General features: G+C 46.5%; 3 protein-coding genes and 1 pseudogene across 3 annotated transcripts; 2 read left to right on the top strand and 2 right to left on the bottom strand.

Annotated features, from left to right (window-relative positions):
* The first annotated feature begins 5,926 nt into the window (after window positions 1-5,926).
* LOC101768253 (cell number regulator 10) lies at window positions 5,927-6,881 on the top strand. The gene has a single exon (XM_004964228.2). The coding sequence runs from the start codon at window positions 6,049-6,051 to the stop codon at window positions 6,568-6,570; it is 522 nt and encodes a 173-aa protein (XP_004964285.1). The 5' UTR covers window positions 5,927-6,048; the 3' UTR covers window positions 6,571-6,881.
* Window positions 6,882-10,565: 3,684 nt separating this feature from the next.
* LOC101773517 lies at window positions 10,566-14,191 on the top strand (annotated as a pseudogene).
* A 1,771-nt stretch (window positions 14,192-15,962) lies between these two features.
* Window positions 15,963-18,931, bottom strand: LOC101767846 (scarecrow-like protein 6). Its single transcript, XM_004964227.4, has one exon. It carries the CDS (start codon window positions 18,019-18,021, stop codon window positions 16,333-16,335), a length of 1,689 nt encoding a protein of 562 aa, XP_004964284.1. The 5' UTR covers window positions 18,022-18,931; the 3' UTR covers window positions 15,963-16,332.
* A 917-nt stretch (window positions 18,932-19,848) lies between these two features.
* Window positions 19,849-20,541, bottom strand: LOC101767445 (pEARLI1-like lipid transfer protein 2). Its single transcript, XM_004964226.2, has one exon. The coding sequence runs from the start codon at window positions 20,478-20,480 to the stop codon at window positions 20,097-20,099; it is 384 nt and encodes a 127-aa protein (XP_004964283.1). The 5' UTR covers window positions 20,481-20,541; the 3' UTR covers window positions 19,849-20,096.
* Between the last annotated feature and the right edge of the window lie 1,056 nt (window positions 20,542-21,597).

Here is a 21,597-nt window from a genome sequence, read left to right as displayed (position 1 = left end):
TAGAATGTTCTGAGTACGCATTGTATATTTCAACATGATACTTTAGTGCAATCGATATTGAAACTATTGTGGTGCCTCCACTTTATTCCTACACTATTTTGCTACTTATTCAATTCATTTGCAACCTTACGTGATGTTCCCTTTTATTTTAATCAGCTCTACCAACGTGAATAGGAGGTGGTGAAAGAAGTCACAAAGAAGATGATGATGATGCTCGGGTAGGTTGCACGGCCCAGAACAAATATTGTCTGACCTGCCTTGTTGATGAAAGATCTTAGTAAACAGATTAATTCAATCCACTATGTATTTCTCTGCAAGCCGGTTGTCTAACATACGTCAAGTTCAGGATTGGCTTTAGATTTTCCCTGTTTGGGTTTATACTTTGCAGTTTATTTTGATGTTGTCTACTGCATTAAATGTAGAGCATGCTCTCGAATCTTCATACCATAACTCTAAAAGTCCCCCCTTATCACATATATCTATGCTCCCGCGCGCCAGCCGTGCATTCTATTTCTCGCCGGCCTGCTTCCATCACCCATCTGAATCCAACCACCATCTGATCGGCCATGGAGGCGAGATCGGCCCTGAGCTGGTACTGCAGCACCATCCTGGTCCTGGCCGTGGTTGTGGCGCTCTTCCTCTCCGCGTCCCTCGGCATGGCGCCGACCTCAAGGGTTCCTGCGCCGTGACGCCGCACCCGGAGGCACCATCAGAATTGATTTTAAGTGTATCCTCTATTGGTCTTGACAAATGCGTACTCCTTTCAGGTGGGGGCTTGTGTTCCTTCATGGCTAATTTCAGAAACTCGCCAGATTGAGATGCCACAATGTAAGCCAAGTCCGTTGCCGTTCTCTAACCCGGTTCCTTTCAAGCCACCACTGCCACAATAAGATTTTCCAAGATGGAAGTAGACTGGTCACGTTTGGATTGGAAGAAGGAAAGGGCACACATGCTGCTGCACTTGCACGCCTGCCTAGCTACTCTACTCGATCGATTAAACTATAATGGTAGATAAGATAGTGCACGTTGCAAACTGTACGTCATTGACGTATGTTTTTTTTTATTTATTGTGTGCTCCCACACAACATTAAAATGTGTTTGATACTCTGGTGTCTAACGATTTTGATGAGCACCCAAAGGATGCATCGAATGATGTAAGCTGATTTCGTTATTTTTGTGAGGAAGTGGTTCCTTGCATTGGTTATTATAGCCCGCAACCATCGATCCTTGGATGCTCAGAAATTTAATTCACTATGTCAGAAACGATTTGTCCTGGTTTGTTAAAATTAGCGTGCTGGGAGGGCGGAATTGGCACCCACCAACACAAAGGTGACCAGGACCGCCGGGCTAGTGCCCGCCAGCACAGATGGCTCTGCGCTGGCGGGCGAGCTAAGCGCCTGCCTGGCGGTTGCGTTAGGTTACCTGCCAGTGCAAATGACACCAAGCTAGCGAAGCGAACAGATCTTATCTCCACTCGGTGCCTCTGCTCCATCTCTACCTTATTCTAAACCTTATCACTTTCATAGCATACTCCTCTTTCATCCTCATATCTCTCTCGCTTATCTCTGTCTCCACGATGAAGCTGCGGCTGGCTCGGACAATGGAGCGGTGGGCAGCTGCTTAGTGCCCGCAGCCAAACGGCTGGGCTGCCAGCCACAGCTGCAGCTGCCGCTGCAGTCGCTGATGGGCAGAGAAAGACGCGACTGGTTTAAATCACAGTACTCAAATCTGTGCTGTGCCGTGTGCACCAGGTACCTGCAAGTGTGCTCCTATGCAATCGAGTTATCGAACAGCTAGCCACCGTTGCGTGTGCACATCCTGTCCTTTATTATGAGCCTCAGCTTGGCCTTTCTATGAGGGTCCTGTGCCATTCCCATCGCTTGGAAAAAGAAACATAATACACTGAATACACTTTCTTTGGACCCGGAATTTAATGGAAAGAAAAATATCTCTATAGGCGCCATTGACTTGGGCAAAAACGAGGGAAGAGTCCTCGCGACTGGACAAGAAGCAGGCGAAGATGGAGAGGAAATTTCGGTGTGGCCCCCCAAGAGTCCGAGCGCATGCATTCACTCCACGGACGCGCACTCGCCGAACCGGTCGTTCCCCGTCGCGTACGCAGGAGCCGACGACCGCAGACTTTGGTATTGCTCCCACCCGCAACCGAAAGGAGGGGATGTGCAGTGCGGAGGAGAGTTTCCTGTCGTCTTCACCGCGCACTGCGGCCAAAGTCGACTGGTGGCTGGGCTGGTTGGAACCGGCGGGCTCGTTGTGACGACCAAGTTTAACATGTTAATATGAGCATCATTTGTGTATAACTGAACATTATGGCCATGCATTTCACATAATTGTTGTTTATTGTTCAAATTCAAACTTGTGAAGAAACTCAAATTTCTGCTATGCAACTGTGTCTCCTGTTAATTTATTTAAATATTATGTGCAATGTGATGATTTTACAGTATTTTTACTTAATTTTTCAGTGATATTTTTCCGTGTTAAAAATTCGTTTTAAGTTTCGATTTTGGTTGTTTTCTTTTGTCAATTGTACGAAAACCTGAGTAGTTTTTGAGGTGATTCTTATGACATTGTGTTCTTTACGATTTTATATTTCAAATGAGTATTTTTGGAGATTTTTGGGTCGTTTGAGTGGGGAGAGTTGAACGATTTGAAAATCGATCGGGCCCACGTGTCAGCCCCTTCTCCCTCCTCCCGCTCCTCTCTGCTGTCGATTGGGCATGGTAGAGCTCGCCTGCCACGTCGCCGCCGTATACCGGCCGGCAAGGCCCCGGCCACGCAAAAAGCCCCTTCTCTCCCAGCGCCTCCCCTCTTTTATAAGCCGCACCGGTGCCCCTTCCAAACCCTAGCCGCTCCATCCACCATTGTCGTCGCCGCCTGCTTCAGGCGCCACCGCTTCCGCTGGAATCCCACCGCCAACGGTGAGTCTCCGGTTGATTCACCGCCGCTGGAGCTCCCTCGTGATGTTGTGCTTCCGTTTTGCCCCTCACCTTCCCTTCCCTCTCCTCATGCAGGCCGCCCGCCGGCCGCCACTGTCCGCTTCCCTCCGCCGCCCCTGACCTCCACTGCAGTCCCGCTGTCTCCCCCGCCGCCGCCGGCCAGGCACGGCCGGCCGTGCGCTGTGCCTCCCGTGCCTGTCTATGTGTGTGCGTGAGGGGTGTTGCGTGTGAAGAAGAAAGAAGGAGAAGGGGTATGGGGAAAGTTTTAGAGACCCAAGTACAAGAGTACAATAGATATGAGAGTTTATATCCAAAATGACCTCGGTTTTGTTTTGTTTCCTATATTTAAATAGCTGCAAACTTGAAAAATGTATAGAAATATGTAGGAAAATGCTAAAAATATGAAACTTATTTTGTTGAGTTCCTGATGATATCTAGTTTATTTCAAAAATGATTATGTGCATGTTCCTATTCTTTATCTGGTGATATGATTTATTTTGTTCTAAGAGTTATTAAATCTTTTATACATCATGTAGTGGTCCAAAAATTATGAACCCAATTTTTTTAGCTTCCATTTATCATGTATCTTCTAGATCTGAAACTTGTATTAGTGGAATTTATGGTTTTCATACTGTTTTAAATCTAATGCTTTTTTGCTATCTTAATTTTATTATTTGTATGATAATTAGTGAAAAATTGATAAAGTGTTTAAACCACTTCTGTTAGCCTGTGTTTTCCACATAAATCCATGAAAAATTATGTTGATGCCTTTCTGGTTGTTTTACAAGTCTTTTAGGATTTAATGTGCTTAATAGTAGTTTGTATTATTTGTTTTATATGTCTACATTGAAAATTGATTTTGATGTGAATCCAATTCTCCTGATTTTGCATTGTTGTCTTTTGTCAGTGAAATTTATTTCATAATTGTTTCTCAACAAATGATCCAAAACTTGCAATTTCGTGCTTGCTTTTGGCTTATCGTGCAAAATAGTTTCTCTCATCGCTCTTGTATGATTTTGTATTGTTTTTAGCTAGATTGTTCTGTTAACAATTTATTTCTTACTGTTTCTTTTATTTTTCATGCATTTCATGAGGATTTGCACTCATAGCATCATCTCTAATGTATGCACGCATTTCATTCTTTTTAGAGAGCGATTTGCCGGAGAATGTGACCTTTGAGCCTGAAGCCGAGGCCGAAGTAGAGGTTGAGGTTGAGCGCGAGGAAAACCAAGGCAAGAAGCTAAGCATATTTGTCTCCTACGTTTTAAAATGAAATTGTTACTAGGTATCACTATGGGTTGTATGTGGGTTATCTTATTGCATTATTAGAACCTATGTCTTTGTTATTATGGCCTTCCTTGCTTTGTTATCATATACCTTGTCACTCGAGTAGTATGGGTTATAATAAATTAATCTTGTAATTGCTTAGCCATGCTTAGTCATAGAACGATCACTTGGTAAGGGAAATGGTTATAGGTTAATCAACACCGATTCTAATAAGGTTCTTTAATGTTGTTGAATAAATGAACATGATGGTTAATTTGGATATGAGATTTGAGCAGTGTGTAGGGTCACGAGAATGGAGTCTTGGTGACATAGGTCGCTCGAGTCGATTAAGGACCGTACGTTGTTGACGTTGGTTTGAGCACCCTTTTTAGTGCTACCTCATATTCCCGAATGGGATGAATAAGCCTAATACCTTACTTGACTCACTCTATGAGGCACGATCCTAGATGTGTGGTCCTTGGACTATGTAGAGGAGCCTAGGAGTGTCCCCGATGGACCTAGGTCGTCCTCCACACAAGCTAGGCGTGTTTTACTCATAGTTCGGGGCGGTTTGGAAAGGGTTGGCATGAGTAACCCTTGCGCACCATTGATCAGGTGTGCGAGTTGCAAGGTTCTCGAGTCGTGTTAGTAAAGAGTACACCCTTATAAAGTTAAATCAATTCAAATTGTTGCGCTCTCGGTTATGAACAAGCTCAAGTCCCATGAATTCATCGGATGCATTTAATACTTGTTCATTTATTTATGATCTATGTTACCACACAATTATTTTCAACTAAAATTTGTAGTGGGTTTGGGAAAGATTAATAAAACTTGCTAGTTATTCATAGGGTGTTATTCATATGCTTATGGTCAACAATTAAGGATAAGATGAGATAGACTTTTGCAAATCTACTTAACCTTAAAGCCTTACTCCTTGTTCACCCTGATGCATGCTCCTTGTTATATATTTGCGTAAGACTTGCAAGTACCTTTTTTACTCATGTTGCTATCGCTCACTAAAGTTGCAGGTGAACCAGAGGCCTTGTTCGGTCACTTTTACCCAGACGATCCGAGGTGGGTGATGAGTGACTAGAGCGGACGTTTGTTGCTTCGATGGTGTTCTTGGGCAACTACACCATCGTTTCTTTTGCATTTATCTATCGTATCCGCTGCATAGATGTGCTCTTTTCATGGGTTAGATGTTGGAAAAATTTAAACCCTAATGTTTAATTTTATGTTGTTGTTTCATAAGTCCAAAACTTGTATTTTGGAGCTCATTTAATTAAATTTCAGATTTGAAGTATGTGTGTAATGAACTTGTAATTTAATTATTGAACTTGTGTAGGGTTTAAAATTGCTCTTTATTATTTATGTGGTGATGTGCGATTTGTACGGTGGGTATTGCTGGATCTTGGGCGTGTCGTGAAATACCTACTAGGACTACCGGATTTATCTCTTGTTACGTTGAATTGCACCGAGTCTTGCATCTCTAGGTGTGGGTCGTCACTTGACACGTCGTAAGATGAGTAATTGTTGTCTCTCATCCTATTGGTATGACCGTTAATTCACGTTATTCGAGATCAAATTGGACGGTTCTCGCACTCGCGACGTGCATTGGATGGCAACCGGATCAGACCGATGCGCCACTTACTCGCCGCCGGCCCCTATATAAGAGCACCACGGCTCGCTCCTTCATCCCCAGCAACGGCAAGCGCAAACGCCACTTGGCACCGAGCAAGAAGACACGACTGCAGCTCTGTACGTGCGCTAGCTAGCTGTTTTACAAGCAACGCCAGCGCGCTCCACACCCCAGCGACCGACCGAGACGATGTATCCGGCGAAGCCCAGCGTGGCGGCGGCGTCGGCGCCGGTGACCGGCGTCCCCATGGGCGGCCCGCCTGTCGCCGCCGGCAACGCCACCAGCCAGTGGTCCTCGGGGCTCTTCGACTGCTTCGACGACTGCGGGCTGTGCTGCCTGACGTGCTGGTGCCCGTGCATCACGTTCGGGCGCGTCGCCGAGATCGTGGACCGGGGCGCGACGTCGTGCGGGATGAGCGGGGCGATGTACACGCTGCTGGCCTTAGTGGCCTACCTCACGGGGTTCAGGTGCCAGTGGATCTACTCCTGCACCTACCGCTCCAAGATGCGCGCCCAGTTCGGCCTCCCCGAGACCCCATGCTGCGACTGCTGCGTCCACTTCTTCTGCGAGCGTTGCGCACTCTGCCAGCAGTACAAGGAGCTCAAGGCCCGCGGCTTCGACCCCGACATCGGATGGGACCTCAACGCCCAGCGCGGCGCCGGCGCCGGACAAGCCATGTACGCGCCGGCGGCACAGGGGATGGGGCGCTGATGGCCGCCGCATCCCGTTCGCAATTGTGTTTGCAGGGTAAATTACATGTGCAACTGCGTTTGTTTAATTTCGTATGGTGACGGACAAGGGTTATTGTGATTGTAATGTAATAATGTCAGGATTGGTACGACGGAGAGATGTGTACTATGTGACTGTGTGTGTTTAATTTCTTTCGGTCAAAAAGAAATGTGCATGTAAACATCATCAATTCATCAGTACGGAGTGTACGTTCCAATTTTTGTTACTACTGTATTCCATCAGTCCATGGTTTGGAATAAAAAGAATGGCAAGCAAGTGGTTCGGAAGTCAAACGAAGTGTCTCTCAAGTGCTAATTAAATACTAATCCCATTTAACTTAATCTCCCATCTCCCAATCCTTTTTCAGAGACGCAACAACATTCCACAGCGGTATCGCACACACATCTATCAAATAAAGAGGCTTCATCAGAAACACCACAATACATCACCATTAACACGAATAAAGATCTCAACTGAGATCCGGTAGCCCAGCAATCTGCTTCAGCGAAAGCAGCAAATCATTCGCGATTATCACCCAATAAACCTCGTGCTGAGCAAGCCTCTTTAAATGTGTCATACAAAATTCCGTTAACCCTACATACATCCTCGTAACATTGAGATCCTCTGGCAACTAACATAAGCATTCTGAGATGTCCAATCTTATAGGTCACACTGCCCCTGGGTTTCCACAATCGTGACGAGCTATCCCATGTCCACCTAGTAGGAAAATCACAATACGATAATTCACGAGCAACAGGATAGTTACGATTTGCTACAAACCATTCAGTCAATCTGGTTTTCTGGAGAAAAGGAGTAGCAATCAAAGACGCCAAGTTAGCTCCAGTAGCATACGGCACTATATTCATGTTAGGTAAATGAACTGCCAATCTCTCAACAGCTGGAATCTTGTGATGCAGTTCAAAACCAAAAATACGCTAATATACTTTCTTATCACATATATATCGACATTGAATATGTTCCATTATTTCATCTTTAGAATATTCCACACCAGATTTATCTACTGACCGCAACCTTTTATTCACCAGAAAAGTGCTACTCGATGAAGCCTTCCTTTTCCCAGTCCTCCGAAATGTAACATTTGCTTGGTCAGGTCCCTTCATCACATACTTACACAAATACTTAGCAATGTTTGACCGATTGCAAAATTCAACATTTATATGTGCTTGATATTTCTTAAACAAGAACGTATTGTAAGGAACCACATAACGATTATCCAATCTAACACTTGGACCATTCTTCATACAGGGGCAATTTTTATTATCGTCACCACATGGACCATGCATCACAAATTCTTCCACGAGTGCATATCCAAGTGGATCTTCTTCAAGATCTGGTATTTCAGCGGATATATACTTATCAACGACTGAAATAATGTCTGTCACCGTTATATCTTGGAGCCAAACCAATATATGAGCATGTGACAACCCTCTTTTTTCTAAAACTCGACACTTTACAGAACTGAAAGGAAATTTCTTCGTTAATATGTAAATCGTACAACTTCTTCGTTAATATGTAAATCGTACAACAACAGTCATACAAGATAAATCCGAGAAAAAAACAATTTTATGATACCGTTGTAAAATGCAAGAGAACCCAATAATGCATAAATTATAAATGCGTACCTACAACAATATGTCCAAAACAGAATCAGACTTAATATCATCCAATAATTCGCTCAGCTTACCCTACAGCCAACATCAGGTCTATCCGATGGTCGTTGCCCACACTCCAACTCCACGGTCTCTTTTATTTCTGGTCATTTTGGATTGCATGTAAATGTCGTAAAAAAATGAGAAATATCATGCACCCTACATATAGCAACTGCATCTTGAAATTGCTGAGTTAAATATCATCGACCACCAACAAAAGAAACAGGAATAACGTGTTGTTTCCCTATAGACGAACCATCAACGCAGCCTTTACTCACAGCATCAATAATACCTTGAAAATGTTCACATCTAAAGTCATCTTGGTGATCAGCTATCAAGGCAGCCTACATTTTTCTATGCAGGCAAAAATATTAACTGCTGATTGAAAAGACAACCTTCCACAACATAAATATGGATTAGGCTGATCTCTCCTATAATAAAAATTATAACAAGCATACTCTTGCATGGTAACATTTTTTCGAGCACCAGCTTGTAACAGATCCGTACGCCTATATGGAATCCCAAGATGAAAGCTATGCCCGCCATAAGGAAACAACAATGGATATTGTAGTGCCATATAAGCAGGATGAAGACAAGAAATGTGTTGCAAGTTAGATGGTATACTATCCACTATGATATCTTGTTTATAATTCTCAAGTGAAAAATCACCAACAACTAACCTAGCTATTTCACTCGTTGTTGGCACATTAAACTGAATAGGATCATCTTCATGTGCACCTACAATTCTTATACCTATATCTTCACCACCATGCTGAGCAAGAAGATCACGTGCCTTTCTGAATTGCTTCACCAAAGGGTTACAATTATCCAGCATTGATATTAGACCATATTAACAATATTAGGATCCAAGGTGGTATCATCACTATCCTCATAAAAAATAGCTAAAATTCTATTCCTTCATGCTCCGTATCATATATGTATAGTTGAGCAAACTTAGGAGACTCACCTTCAACAGTCATCAAAGAACCAATACGATGGTATAATAAACCATTAATTTCGAACACATAAGGGCCAGCACCATCATTAATTCCATCGTCGATATTAGCACCCATAGAAGTAAAAGCGAACAAGGAATTGTATTGTCTAATTCTATTCAAGAAATTTTTGCACCGAGAATCTCCATCATAACGCTGCAAAGAAGCCAAAAACTCTAGCACTGCTTGAAAAGATGGCAAAAATACCTTGCCACCTCTGCAACATAGATTGTAGATCACACAACGTTGTGTCGAATCATGCTTACTACGTTCTCCGTACCAAAATATAGCACCACAAAATGTGCATTCATAATCAACAGTGTCGTAGTATGACCGATCAGGATAAGATACTGCTTCATCCACAATAACCCAACATGCGAGCAATACGAGCGCGCACACACCAATTCTTACTCACTGGCGAAACATCACGTAGCGCAGACCACACCATAATCGAAGTGGGTGATTCGAAGCAGGGGAAACTATGGGATCCCAATACACTAAAGCAAAGAGCCTATATATGGGCAGAATCCAAAACTAAAAAAGCTCTACCTATCAATACATTGGCGGCCACATGTGCGTAGCAAAGAACACGTCCGCGTAACAAAGAACACGTCAACACTGTGCCGATGCACACGTACACACCACCGCTACCACCTGTAATAAATTTTATGTATCTAACATAAACAGACACAGAGCAATCAAATGCATCCTTATCCTTAAGGCCTCCAACAGTGGGACGAAGACACGTAGCCCAGCACCTCAGGGTGGAACAACCCCCTGGACCCGGAACCAATAAGCTGAGAACTTGAGGGGCTTCCCACAAAACTGCTCTGGTGGCAGCCCCGGACGGCCGAGCCAGCCGCCATCAGACGATCGCAAATTTGAGGTGATGTGGCCAGGCCCGGGAGGACGCACCAAGACCCCTATTAACAGGCCGCAAAGCAGTCAAGCGCCCCCTTGAGGGGCAGGAAGCAGACACGTAGCCCCGCACCTCAGGACGGAGCACCTCGGGCCGCGGGCACGCGGCATGGGCGGGCGGCAGAGGGGGCTCCTCGCAAAATGCCAGGCGGGCGCCTTTCCGCAAAATTGACACGATTTCCAAATTTTCTCTTCTTGGTGGAGGAATATTCTGGAGTACAAGGGGCGCGGCGCAAGAAAAACGAACATGTTTACTGTAGACCGGGGGCCTCCCCTGGACTCGGAACCGATAAGCCGAGAACCTGAGGAGCTTCCCGAAAAGTTGCGTGCTCCGGTGGCAGCCCTGGGGCTGCCGGATCACCCGCGATCGGACGGCCGCGAAAAAAGGGGCGACATGGCCCGCGCGGTTGGGCGCGGCAGCACTCCCGGAATAAGGGGACTTGATTTCCAGTTTCCCATGACTTGCCTACTTGAGGTGGCAAGGCAACTCAGCATCAACATCCACCCGGACAATCTGCACCTGCAATCACCTTTGGCTTACCGCAGGGTACACCACTCCCAGAAGGCAAATCCATTCTAGCCTTGAGATCAAGGGACCTGTGATATGGGTTTTCAGATAAAATGTTTTGCTAATCACATATATCTGATTTGCAACTTTGCCATTTGACCATCTTGCGATAATTTCATCTTCAGATCAAGGGACAGGATCCTGTCGCTGGCGATGTGACTGTTAGAAAATTAAAAAGTGTTGAATATATAATATAATTTGTTTGCTGGATAGGATGGCGTAGTGTTTCTGTTCATGCATGGTCACTGGCCAGTTGACAAACAGAAGCGCGGGTGGGCTCAGAGGAGGCCATCCGGCGGCGGAGGAGCAGGCGGAGACGAAGCCCGGCTCGGCCAGGCCCATTCACGGCCCTTCATTTTCAAACAATTGGCTTTCGGCCTTCACCTCCAATTCGGATCGCGGGCACTCCAGGAAGCTGCCTATCTTCTTTGAATCGAATTGTTTTTTTCTTTTCCTCGTCGGTGAGCCAGCCGTTGGGTAATCTGGTATCGCGCTTTCTCAAATGCTGCGATCAGCCTGCCTTTGCGAATATGCAATTTTGTTTTGCAAAGTTGGATTATCAGAATATCCTTTGTATCAGTATATCCACATTTATAGATAGTTTTGGCTTTTTCAGGTGCATACATCCAGATACATAGTAAATACTATAAATCTAAAAAAATTAAAACGACCTATAATTTGAAACGGAGGGAGTAGGATTCTATGGACAATGCGATCATGCGACAAAAACCGATTTCGTGGACAGATTAATTCGGTCCGTTTTATGATATACCATGGGCGCTTATGTATTCGCTATTCCCTAGGGCTCTTATGCTTGATCACCTGTATGTACCTGCTACTCTGCCGTGGCAGAAGTTCCATCACATCTGCCCAACTATGATTTGCAAATGCTCATAGTTCTTTGCGTTGTTACCTGCAGTTGACAAGGGTCCAGGGTGTTCTGGACAGCGAGCGAGGGAGGATTGCTCGTCACTTCTGTGCCAGTGCATCCTCTGTTCCAAAGGAAGACAGTATGTTCTTTTTATTACTCAATGATTGCTTTGCAGAACTTTTATTATACCAATTTATGGATGTGCTGGTGCTGTATCTGTATATTTTTATACTCATGCTGTGCTTGTAGACTGATTTGCGCATGTACACTGTTATACCAGCTTTGCCATTGATGGTACTGGTATAGGGTTCAGGATTTTACATTCCTAATCAATTCAAATACGCTTCTAGAATAAGTGATTTTGTATAGTCTCAGGGACTCAATGGAGTTCATATTATTCTCATTGCTAAAATAAGTGATTTTGTATCATTACAGGTGTTCCAAGTTCCAATATTCGTGTAGAGCATGGGAAAAGAGTCAGAGACTCAATGTTTTTCCAAGACAGGCAATCTGGAAAGGAGCTCCAGACCTTCATGGTTATGAATTTCTAATCAAAATCCCACCTTTCTGTTATTTGGATGCATAACCATTTGTTCTAATTTTAGTTTGTATGTACTATATTTTGTTCTTTATAGGTCTCACTTAGAGAAACAAGCAGAAACTACATTTGCAAGAGGGTATCTAACTCCCGGACGGCAAATTCTATTGCTGGAGTCAATTTTTTGTTTCCATAGTATGCACTTTTTTTTGTTTGTGTCCATATGTTTTGTACTAGCTTGTGGTAGCTCTAACTATGCTCTGATCGTTTGTTGTTATCAGAGGGTGACATGGAGAAATTTAAGGATTACAAGCCTCCATCTTCTGCTGCATCTGCAGCTCCAGCTGAATCCAAGTCCCAATCTGAGCCCGAAGAGCTAAAACAAGACAAAGAGGCATCCGAGACTCCTGAGCCAAATGTGACAAAAGCTGAACAAGCTTCTCATTCAGGGGATCGCATATTCTCCAGTCCAGTTGCTAAAAAATTTGCAGAAGACAACAATGTACTCATCTTTTCAGCTCTACTGACAGTTCATATGGAATGCACTTCTTGAACTTGTGTGCCCCCATACTGCCTCTGTCTAGCATAAAAGGTACTGGTCCAGATGGGCGTATTTTCCTGTATTTTATTGGTACAAAAAAAATAACCCTCATCGTATGATTAGTCATAAATGCTGATATGTTTATTTATGCAAGCAAAAGGAGTTATTCTTCTTAATGATGTTACATTTCTGTTTAATGAAGTTTCTGTAGACAAGGGTTCCAAGAAGGAAGCTGCTGCAGCTCCTAGTCTTGGCTATGTTGACCTTCAAAATACACAAATAAGGAAGGTATAACCAATGCCATAGAATTGTTCCATGTTATTTTCTTGTTCTGATTCTGTACCCCTCTTAATAACAATTTATAATTTTCCTAGGTGACCGCTAACCGCTTGCTCCTGTCAAAGCAAACTATTCCGCACTACTATCTGACAGTTGATGCTCGTGTTGACAAACTTATTAAGTACGGTTTGAGGCTAAACTATTGTGGAGATATTTTCATGTTTTATCCACAAATGATTAAAACGTGTTATGAATCATTTTCTCAACTAATTTTTATATGTATCATGTTTTCAGTTACTTTTGGCAAATTTAACCTCTCAATTTCTAGAAATATTTTATTTATGGAGCATTCTTTATTTATTGTTGTTCAAGCTTGAGGGGTTCATTTTTCTGCTCAGAATAATGTTGCTGTACAAACAGACCATGGCTTGTTTGTTCCAGTAATTAGGGTAGGTTGTGCTGTTAGTAGCGAGCCATTAGTTGTTTATTATCCTATATTCTTGCGGTCCTTTGACTTGTATTTGATGTGCAGGGTGCAGACAAGAAGGGCCTATCTACTATTGCTGACGAGGTGAAGCAGTTGGCTCAAAGGGAAAAGGGATAACAGCCTTGAACCAGAAGATGACGAGGTATGGCTGGAACTGTATCCAATAGTGCCTGACCTTGACAACTGAGACACTATTCTTTGCAGGGTGGCACTTTCACCGTGTCAAATTTGGGAGGTCCTTTTGGAATGAAGCAATTTTGGCTATTGGCTTCGGTAACATGTTTCCCATCAACCGTTATTTTTTTTTGCTTGTCCTACTCTTTTACAGCCTTGTAGTTGCAATCTAGATACATAGATGTCCATGCCCTGCAAGGAAGAAATTATCTATACTGTTGCTTTTGTTGTGGGATTTGTTTGGCGCAGCTGAGAAGAGGGTGGTCCAGGGAGCTGAGTCTGATGTGAGCTTGAGGTTGCTTCTTTCATGTCAGCACTGAGCTGCGACCACCGTGTGATTGATGGTGCAGAATGGCTCAAGGCGTTCAAGGGCTACAGTAATCAGGATGGGAGTGTGACTGATAAAAGGCGAGGAGCCATGCATGTCAGGCGGCTGTGGTTGCAAGGCATCGCCAAAAAGGAGAGGCAGCCAGCGAAAGCTTCCTCCAAGCCGTCCTCATCACAGATCGAGAGAATGGCTGTCGACATCGATCATCATTTGCAGGGTCAAGTGTATAGCTAGAAGGAAGATGCAGCCTTCGTCTTATCATACATCTCCCTGGGATTTGCATTGAATTCAATGATCATCTAGCTAGCTAGAGCTAGAGCTGCATGCATATATGATTGCACAAATCATTTGGCCATAAGTATATATCCTGCCTGTGACATAACATACATGTTGATCGAACAATTAATAGCAACCGGCAGCCTGCTGAGTGAGAGAGCATATGCATACTACTCGTAATTAAAGATCCAAGATGCTACTGCGGCGTACTTTGCTTGGGCACTTGAAAATACCTTTCCTGGGCGGCAAGAGAGAGCCGTAAAGCGTACAGTCATCTCAAGCTGCATATCTAGGCTCTTTTGTCTTGGAGGTTAATTCACCTGCAAGGCACTTGAATTCAGAAGCAATTAATTGAGTTTAATTAGACTTATTTTAATTTGCAACAATTTTGTTTGGTTGGCAGCACAAGATTATGGCATCCGATCTAGTAATAATGGTCTGTGGTCCTTGTAATGGCTACTTTGGAGGTCATAATCTCCACTCAAGAAATATGGCAGGCAGGCAGTGGTCCTCATCTGATGCCATGTGTCAAGCTCTCAGTAAAACTAAAGGTGAAACAAGGATATGGATGGTCCAGGATGTTGTTTTCATCCTCCTGTCAAGATTATACATGAACATGTTCTAGCTTGTGGTAACCACTGCAAAAGAAGAGAACGCACTCAACTGAAGAATAGATAGAAAAGTAATAGCACAAAATAAAGTTCATCTAGAGTACTAGCAGGAGATTATCTTATCTATGATGTAGCTGATGCGGTGTGGATGGGGCATGCCAAATACAAAAATCAAACCTGCATGTGATGAGGGGTAAAGCCCCATGTGACACCAAATGATTCAAGACTAGACACAAAGGTACTTAATTGATTCATACACCTTGAAGCTTTCATATTCAAAAGCACAGGGCGTTTATATACTACATGATGGAGAACAATAGGGCCAAGCAACTGCTTAGCTAAAATACAACCAATTGATGCAAGGAGATTTGTTTAAGGTTACCTTCCAGGGCAAAACAAGAATGATATCTCACAAGAATAATAGGGACAGCCAACAAGAGGAATCAGAGTGGCCAACAGGAATTTTTCTAACTTGCAAAAATCGTGAGCAGAGACTCACAATGCAATGAAAATTTCTCAAAGGTCGGTCATTCCTCTTGAGAATTGTGATTTTAATTACTCCCTCCGTTTATCTTTACGATGACAAGCAATCATGCCATAACCAGTACGTTTGTACTGAACCCGAATAAATACATCTGAATGCAAATGCAGCTGATTATATGGACCACATGCCCAACTAACAAGAGAGTAGTCCTAACAATACAATTGACGTCGCAACTAATTGCAACAAGGTAGATGAATAGATGTACTTAATTACTATGACTGACCATGCACCTCAGTTGACAGTTAAACAGGTTGCTACTACAAATTCTCAACACTTCTAATAATTGTTCCTGAAATGGCTACTGAAACAGCAAGAAAACTAGCTTTAGCATGCGCACATAATCCAAGGTCCATGTCAACTGTCATTTCAGAGATGAGGACACATGAACAGAAACATTTCCTTGTTTACCGGTAGGTATGGATGCATGCATGTCACCCTTAGTCTCATTGACGATTGACATTATGCACTGCAGCAGTTTCATCTCCATGCCATCTCAACGACTCCACATCATGTAAATGAGGGGGGAAATATGTAGCAACAATCTTTTTTTTTCTTAAAGAATGCACTGTATATATAAACCTGTAATGGTTCAGGCCTGTTGTTCATGTTTGAGAAGTATATATTCAAGCTTTCACGTATTAGCCAAACAAATAATGATTTTCTGGGATAATTCCTGCTCCTTCTGTCCCAAAAAGAATGATTTTGGGAAGTATATATTCAAGCTTTCACATATTAGCCAAACAAATACTATGTGAAACAATCATATTAGCCTTGGAGCAGGAATTATCCTATGCAATATATAATTACATCGCATTACCCAATTGCTACATCACAAAACAAGTTAGCACATATTCCTACTCCACTACTTACATGTAAAAAGATTCAATCTTTGTAAACATGATAGAGAATTTACAACAATTATCCCTCCCAGTGCCTGAATTACTTCACCTTGAGCACTGCCACGCCGACACCGTCACCAGCTCAGACTGCTGCCACCGCAGCGCAAGAGCCGTCTGCCGCTTCTCCACATGGAAGCCCGGCGTGGCCGTGCGCCGGAGAAGGCATTCGGCCTGTGCCTCGGCGGCGCTGCTGAGTTGCACGGGCGAGAATCCGGCGGACGCAAGCATGGCCTGCCATGGTGGCATCCTGCAGTCGCCGAGCAACAGGAGGCGCTCCACCCTTGGACGCAGGATGTACTGCTCGACCTTCGCCACCGCGTCCGCTGGCGCGCCGGCGGCGTCCAGCGACTCGAGGAACGCCGCGCTGGAGCGCACGACGTTGAGGGCGTGATGCGACAGCGGCAGGTCGCCGCGGTGGCACCCGTGGTCGATGCACACCACGACGGCGGGCCGGAGCTGCTTCACGACGCGGAGAGTCGCCGGCGCCGGCGTGGAGGTCCCGGAGCCGAGAGGGAGGTGGACGGCGACGGCCTCGCCGGGCGCGGCGGACACGCCCACGGGCCGGGACGACGGGTCAAAGGGGTCGAACCCGACGGCACTGAACTCGAACCGGATGCCGAGGTCGGCGGCGAAGCGTGTCAGGCTCTCGTGCGTGAGGCGGAGCTCCAGGGGGTGCGCTGACCCCGGCGAGACCAATGCCGTCACCTTCATGCCCGGCGGAGGCAGCTGCGCCGCGGAAGACCGGCGCCACTGGAGCGCGAGCTCTTGCATGAGCGGCGGCCACCGCGCGCCGAAACCGACGTCCAAGTCGACGACGTGCACGCGGCGCGCGCCGCCGAGCGCGTCGAGGAGCGCCTGGGTGGACGTGAAGCTGGCGAACTGGACTGTCGGGGACGCGCCGGCCAGGGCCTTGTGCGCGGCGAGCTTGAGGGCGACGTCGAGCGGGGACGAGACGGAGCCGGGCGGGAGGGCGGGCGGCGTGACGAGGAGGCGGCGCAGGAGCGCGTCCCGGAGGAGAGCGGCAGCGCGGAGGAGAGGAGACTGTCCCAGCGGCGGCGGAGGCGTGGGGAGCCGGTGATTGAGCCGCGCCAATATCTCGCGCGCGCCAGTGGAGTCGCCGGAGTCGGCGCGGCGTGCCGCCTCGAGGAGCTCGTCGACCACCGCCCGAGGCTCGAGATCGTCGGCCGCGGCGAGCGGAGGCGGCGGCTGCGGCTGCGGCTGCGGCTGCAAGAAGCAGGGCTCTTGGCACGGCGGCGGAGCAAAGAAGGGGTCAGAGGCGTCGACTTGGGCGTCGGCGTCCATGATCCAGCGGAGGAAGCAGCTGTCCTGAGAAGACCGCGCGGCGGCTGGTGGCGCGGCCATGTCGCCGGAGAGGACGGCCTCCCAGTCCTCGGCGCTTATGGGCGGCGGCTCGGGCGCGGAGGAGGAGGCGAGGGAGGACGAGGTGGGTGGGCTGGGGCTGCGGTTGTAGAGCACGGAGGTGGGCTCCGGCGGCGGCGACATGCGGAGGCGCTTGGTGGCCGGCGAGGGAAAGACGGCGGGGGCTTCGTCTTGGCCATCTCCGGCGCGGCCGTCGTGGAGGTTGGACATGGGCAGAGCGCTTATCATGTCAATGGGAGGAGCGTTGGAGTGGACAGCATCAGCGTGTGGGGATTGGATTGCGTCGGAGTCGGAGGTGATGATGTTGCTGTTGGTGTGGCAACTTGCCTGCGATTGGATTGGGGAGGGAGACATCACATGAGGAGGCCCAATGCGAGCGATATGATTAATAGGCAGGCCCCTCCTGCACTGTTGCTAATGCCCCTTGTTTACGACATCCAATCACTTACATACCAACCAAGTCTTGATCTAGCTTTTAGAGGTTTCTTAAAACTCTAGCTGATGCAAATACACCAACTTATCATCCAACTTTTACAATTCCACAAGGCAAGTTAATTAGTTTATTTTTAGTACCATATATCTGAACGGTTGCCTACTAAAAACGGTAACACACACGCTTGTTCTTCCTTCAGCCCTACTCGGTCGCCCCTTATACTCAAACGCAAAAACTACGTGGAGAGCCCTCTCGAGTTAGTCTTAACTCGAGCGCCCTCTTGCCTCTTGTTACATCCTTAAACACATAGGGAGGAGTAACAAGGTATAGAAAGTAACAAGCTGGAAAGGTGGCTGCAGGCGGGAGGTGGGGGGAGCGGGCCGCCGATCGTGAGAGGCGGTGGAGGCCAACAGGGTAAAGTAACAAGCTAGGAAGGTGGCTGCGGGCGGGAGGTGGGGGGAGCGGGCCGCCGACCCTAGGCGGCGGTGGAGGCCAGCGGGGTTAGGGATTTAGGGCTCCTGGATTTTGAGCAGTTGTTGGATTGGGCCCGCAGCTTACCGGAGTTGGAGAAGAGGATCGATCGTAGAGGGATGGTCGAGGCGGTGGCCAGCCCGGCGGCGGTGACGGGTTGAGGGCGGCGGGGGCGCCGTCGGTCGGGTAGAGGACGACAACCGGTGGGTGGGGTCAGGGGCAGGGGTGACAGACCGGCGAGATTAGCGGAGGGCACGGTAGAGGAGGGGGAGGTGGATGGCCGGCGAGACGGCATGATGCCGCCGGCTAGGGTGGTGGCCTGAGGCGGCGAGGGTGGGGTGGGATGGGGCAAGGCGAGGTGGAGAAAACAGGATGCCTGGAGGTAGATGTGAGATAGGATAAGGACTTCCGTGTCGCATGTGTTGAAAAGGGGTGGAGGTGGGGCCCACGTGAGAGGCGGCCTCAAGCACGGAGGGCTCTTGACCGATCGTTATCGGGAGAGCCCTCTCGCTCTATCTAGCTCCGTACACAAATCCTAACTCCACCTCTATTCTGTGATAATATGTACAATTATCAACTAGCTACTCCCTCCGTCCTAAAGTTATGTATCTAGAAAAGTCAAAACGAATAGTAATTTTAGACGGAGGAGGAAGTATATATATTGCCGGAGAGGATGATGTCATCTTAATCGTACTACACTGATTGATGGGAGAGCGTGCATGTATGTTTGGATTGACATATATAATTTGCATGTACTTTGGCCGTCTTGCCATGGCCGGATAATATAATTGAAGCGGATGGATGATTGATGAACTGTCGGTATATATCTAATCGTTTAGACTAGTGCATCGTATGATCATGCATGTGATGATTTATTCAATTGTTTACGTATGCTAATTAATTATTAGTCTAGTCATGTGATGGTTACCTCCCGGCCTGTTTTAGTAATTACTTTAATCATGGACTGTAGTATAACAAGAAGGTTGCTGCCAAGGTGCTAACGACGCCGACGCATGCACTTAGCTTCCATATAACATAAAAGTAATAAAAGTAGAGTGCAGGATAGCAGGAACAGGTGGTGTTTTTGAGGAAATGTTTTTTTTCCTTTTTTATTGGAATAAAAAAAAGATTTTTTTACAACCTTGAGCGGCCGGCCAGGACATGTGGCCCAACCCAAATTATGAATTTCCAATTGGGCTGCTAGAGGTAGGCCTTGAGCAAAGCCCAATACCCCCCACTAGCCCTTATCAGCCAGCCAGTGTTGCAAATAAAAGGCGGAGGAATTTAAATGATTGCATGCACACACTTGTTATTTCTTTCTTGGTTTACCGTACATATAACACGTCCGTAATACGTAGACACAGAAACATGAACACAAGTACATACTACAGACAATAATGGATGGCTCGATGCTCCATCATGCATCTATCGATCGAGTGTGTGTGCAAACATGCATGCATCAGATCATAATCATACAGGCGAGGCGATAGATATCCATCTGCGGCTACTAGCTCTGGGTAGATGGCTAGGCGCACTGGAAGCCGGCGGGCACGGTGCGGCCGCAGTAGTTGACGAGCAGGGAGAGGTCGACGGCGACGTCGAGGTTGACGCCGAGGACGTTGGCGTTGATGGCGAGGCAGACGCAGACGGCGGCCTCAAGGTCGGCGAGGCCGGAGATGAGGGAGCAGCAGGGCTCCTTCTTGTTGTTGGGTGGTGGCTTCCCCACCACCGCGTGGATGAGCCCGTCCAGCACGTGGGCGCACACCCCCAGCTTCACCGCGTTCACCGGGCACTTGCCCGCCGGGCTCGGGCACGGGTGCCCGCCGCACGCCGCCGCCGGGGACAGCAGCACCGCCACCACCACCACCACCAAGGCGACAAACAGCAGCTTCCTGCTACTCGCCGCCATTATACGTTAAGCTCTTGCTCTTCGAGTGTAATGTAGCACAGTATGTAGCAGTGATGAGATGGCTGCTTTGATCGATGATCAGTGTGGAGACTTAGATCGTATTTATACTAGAAGAATTTTTGGAGGTTAGTTCTTCCTTGGCTTGTTAATTAATAATGACAAACAGCCGGCCGGCTATGACTGAACATAAATGCACATGCATTTGTTTCTTTGCATCCAATGGTCAGTATTTCTACCTAGTTGTAGATTAATTATCTAGAGAACAAGACACAGATAAAGGGCAAATAAGATCACATGCATACATGATGCATGACTTACCCTGCACAATGTCATCAATTTGCTCACCACCACTTGCATTTTTAGTGGATCGTAAAAGGAAATAATGATACCACAGATAGTTTGTAGCGTATCACCTGACCTGGCTGACCAGTTCCCAAGTTTGACACAGGCACGCCGATGTATATACGTCGTATATTACTAGTTGCAAAAGAAATTCTTACTACGATTAAATGCTTTGGTCCCTTGGATAAGTGGATCACCATGCAAGTGATTTTAATTAGCTGATCTGTTTAATCTCTACTACTAGTTTTAAGAAATTAATCGTAAAGATAGGTTGGTTGGTGTTGTGCTGACTGTCCTAACATTACTGTCTCCGATCAGACGTCAGTCGCTCTCTCCACAGGATATTACATACATACAAATGCACACTTTCAAATGGCAATTGTCCAAATCGGTATAGTAGCCCGTGACCTTCAGCCGACCAATAGCCTCCAAATCAACACATAATATAAAGAGTTCAATACACCAGCGGCTCTTGAACTTGTCCCGAGGTACCACTTAGACCCATGAACTCGCAAAATTGAAATCTGGTACTCTGAACTGGTTAAGTTGTGCTACTTAAGTCCATACCACTTCGAAATCTGACGTGCCATGCCCACGTGGCACCACATGGACGAACATATGCAAAAAAATCCTTAAGTTTTATCTTCTTCTATATCTACATCCTCCTCGTCTCTTTCTCCTCTCTCTATTTATATTTGCTGACCCTGCACCCCCCTCCCACCGCCGATGGCCACTTCGGCCCCGGCGTCCACAGCCGTCCCCCCAGCCACCACGG

Source organism: Setaria italica, chromosome IV (assembly GCF_000263155.2).
Source record: "Setaria italica strain Yugu1 chromosome IV, Setaria_italica_v2.0, whole genome shotgun sequence".
NCBI classification, from domain to species: Eukaryota; Viridiplantae; Streptophyta; class Magnoliopsida; order Poales; family Poaceae; genus Setaria; species Setaria italica.
The sequence above is the reverse complement of the archived record's forward strand: the minus strand, read 5'-3'. Positions and strand labels throughout refer to the sequence as shown.

What these genes read in the sequence shown, in the direction of transcription:
- LOC101767846 (XM_004964227.4), bottom strand. Translation starts at nt 18,021, where the DNA reads ATGTCTCCCTCCCCAATCCAATCGCAGGCAAGTTGCCACACCAACAGC.
- LOC101768253 (XM_004964228.2), top strand. Translation starts at nt 6,049, where the DNA reads ATGTATCCGGCGAAGCCCAGCGTGGCGGCGGCGTCGGCGCCGGTGACC.
- LOC101767445 (XM_004964226.2), bottom strand. Translation starts at nt 20,480, where the DNA reads ATGGCGGCGAGTAGCAGGAAGCTGCTGTTTGTCGCCTTGGTGGTGGTG.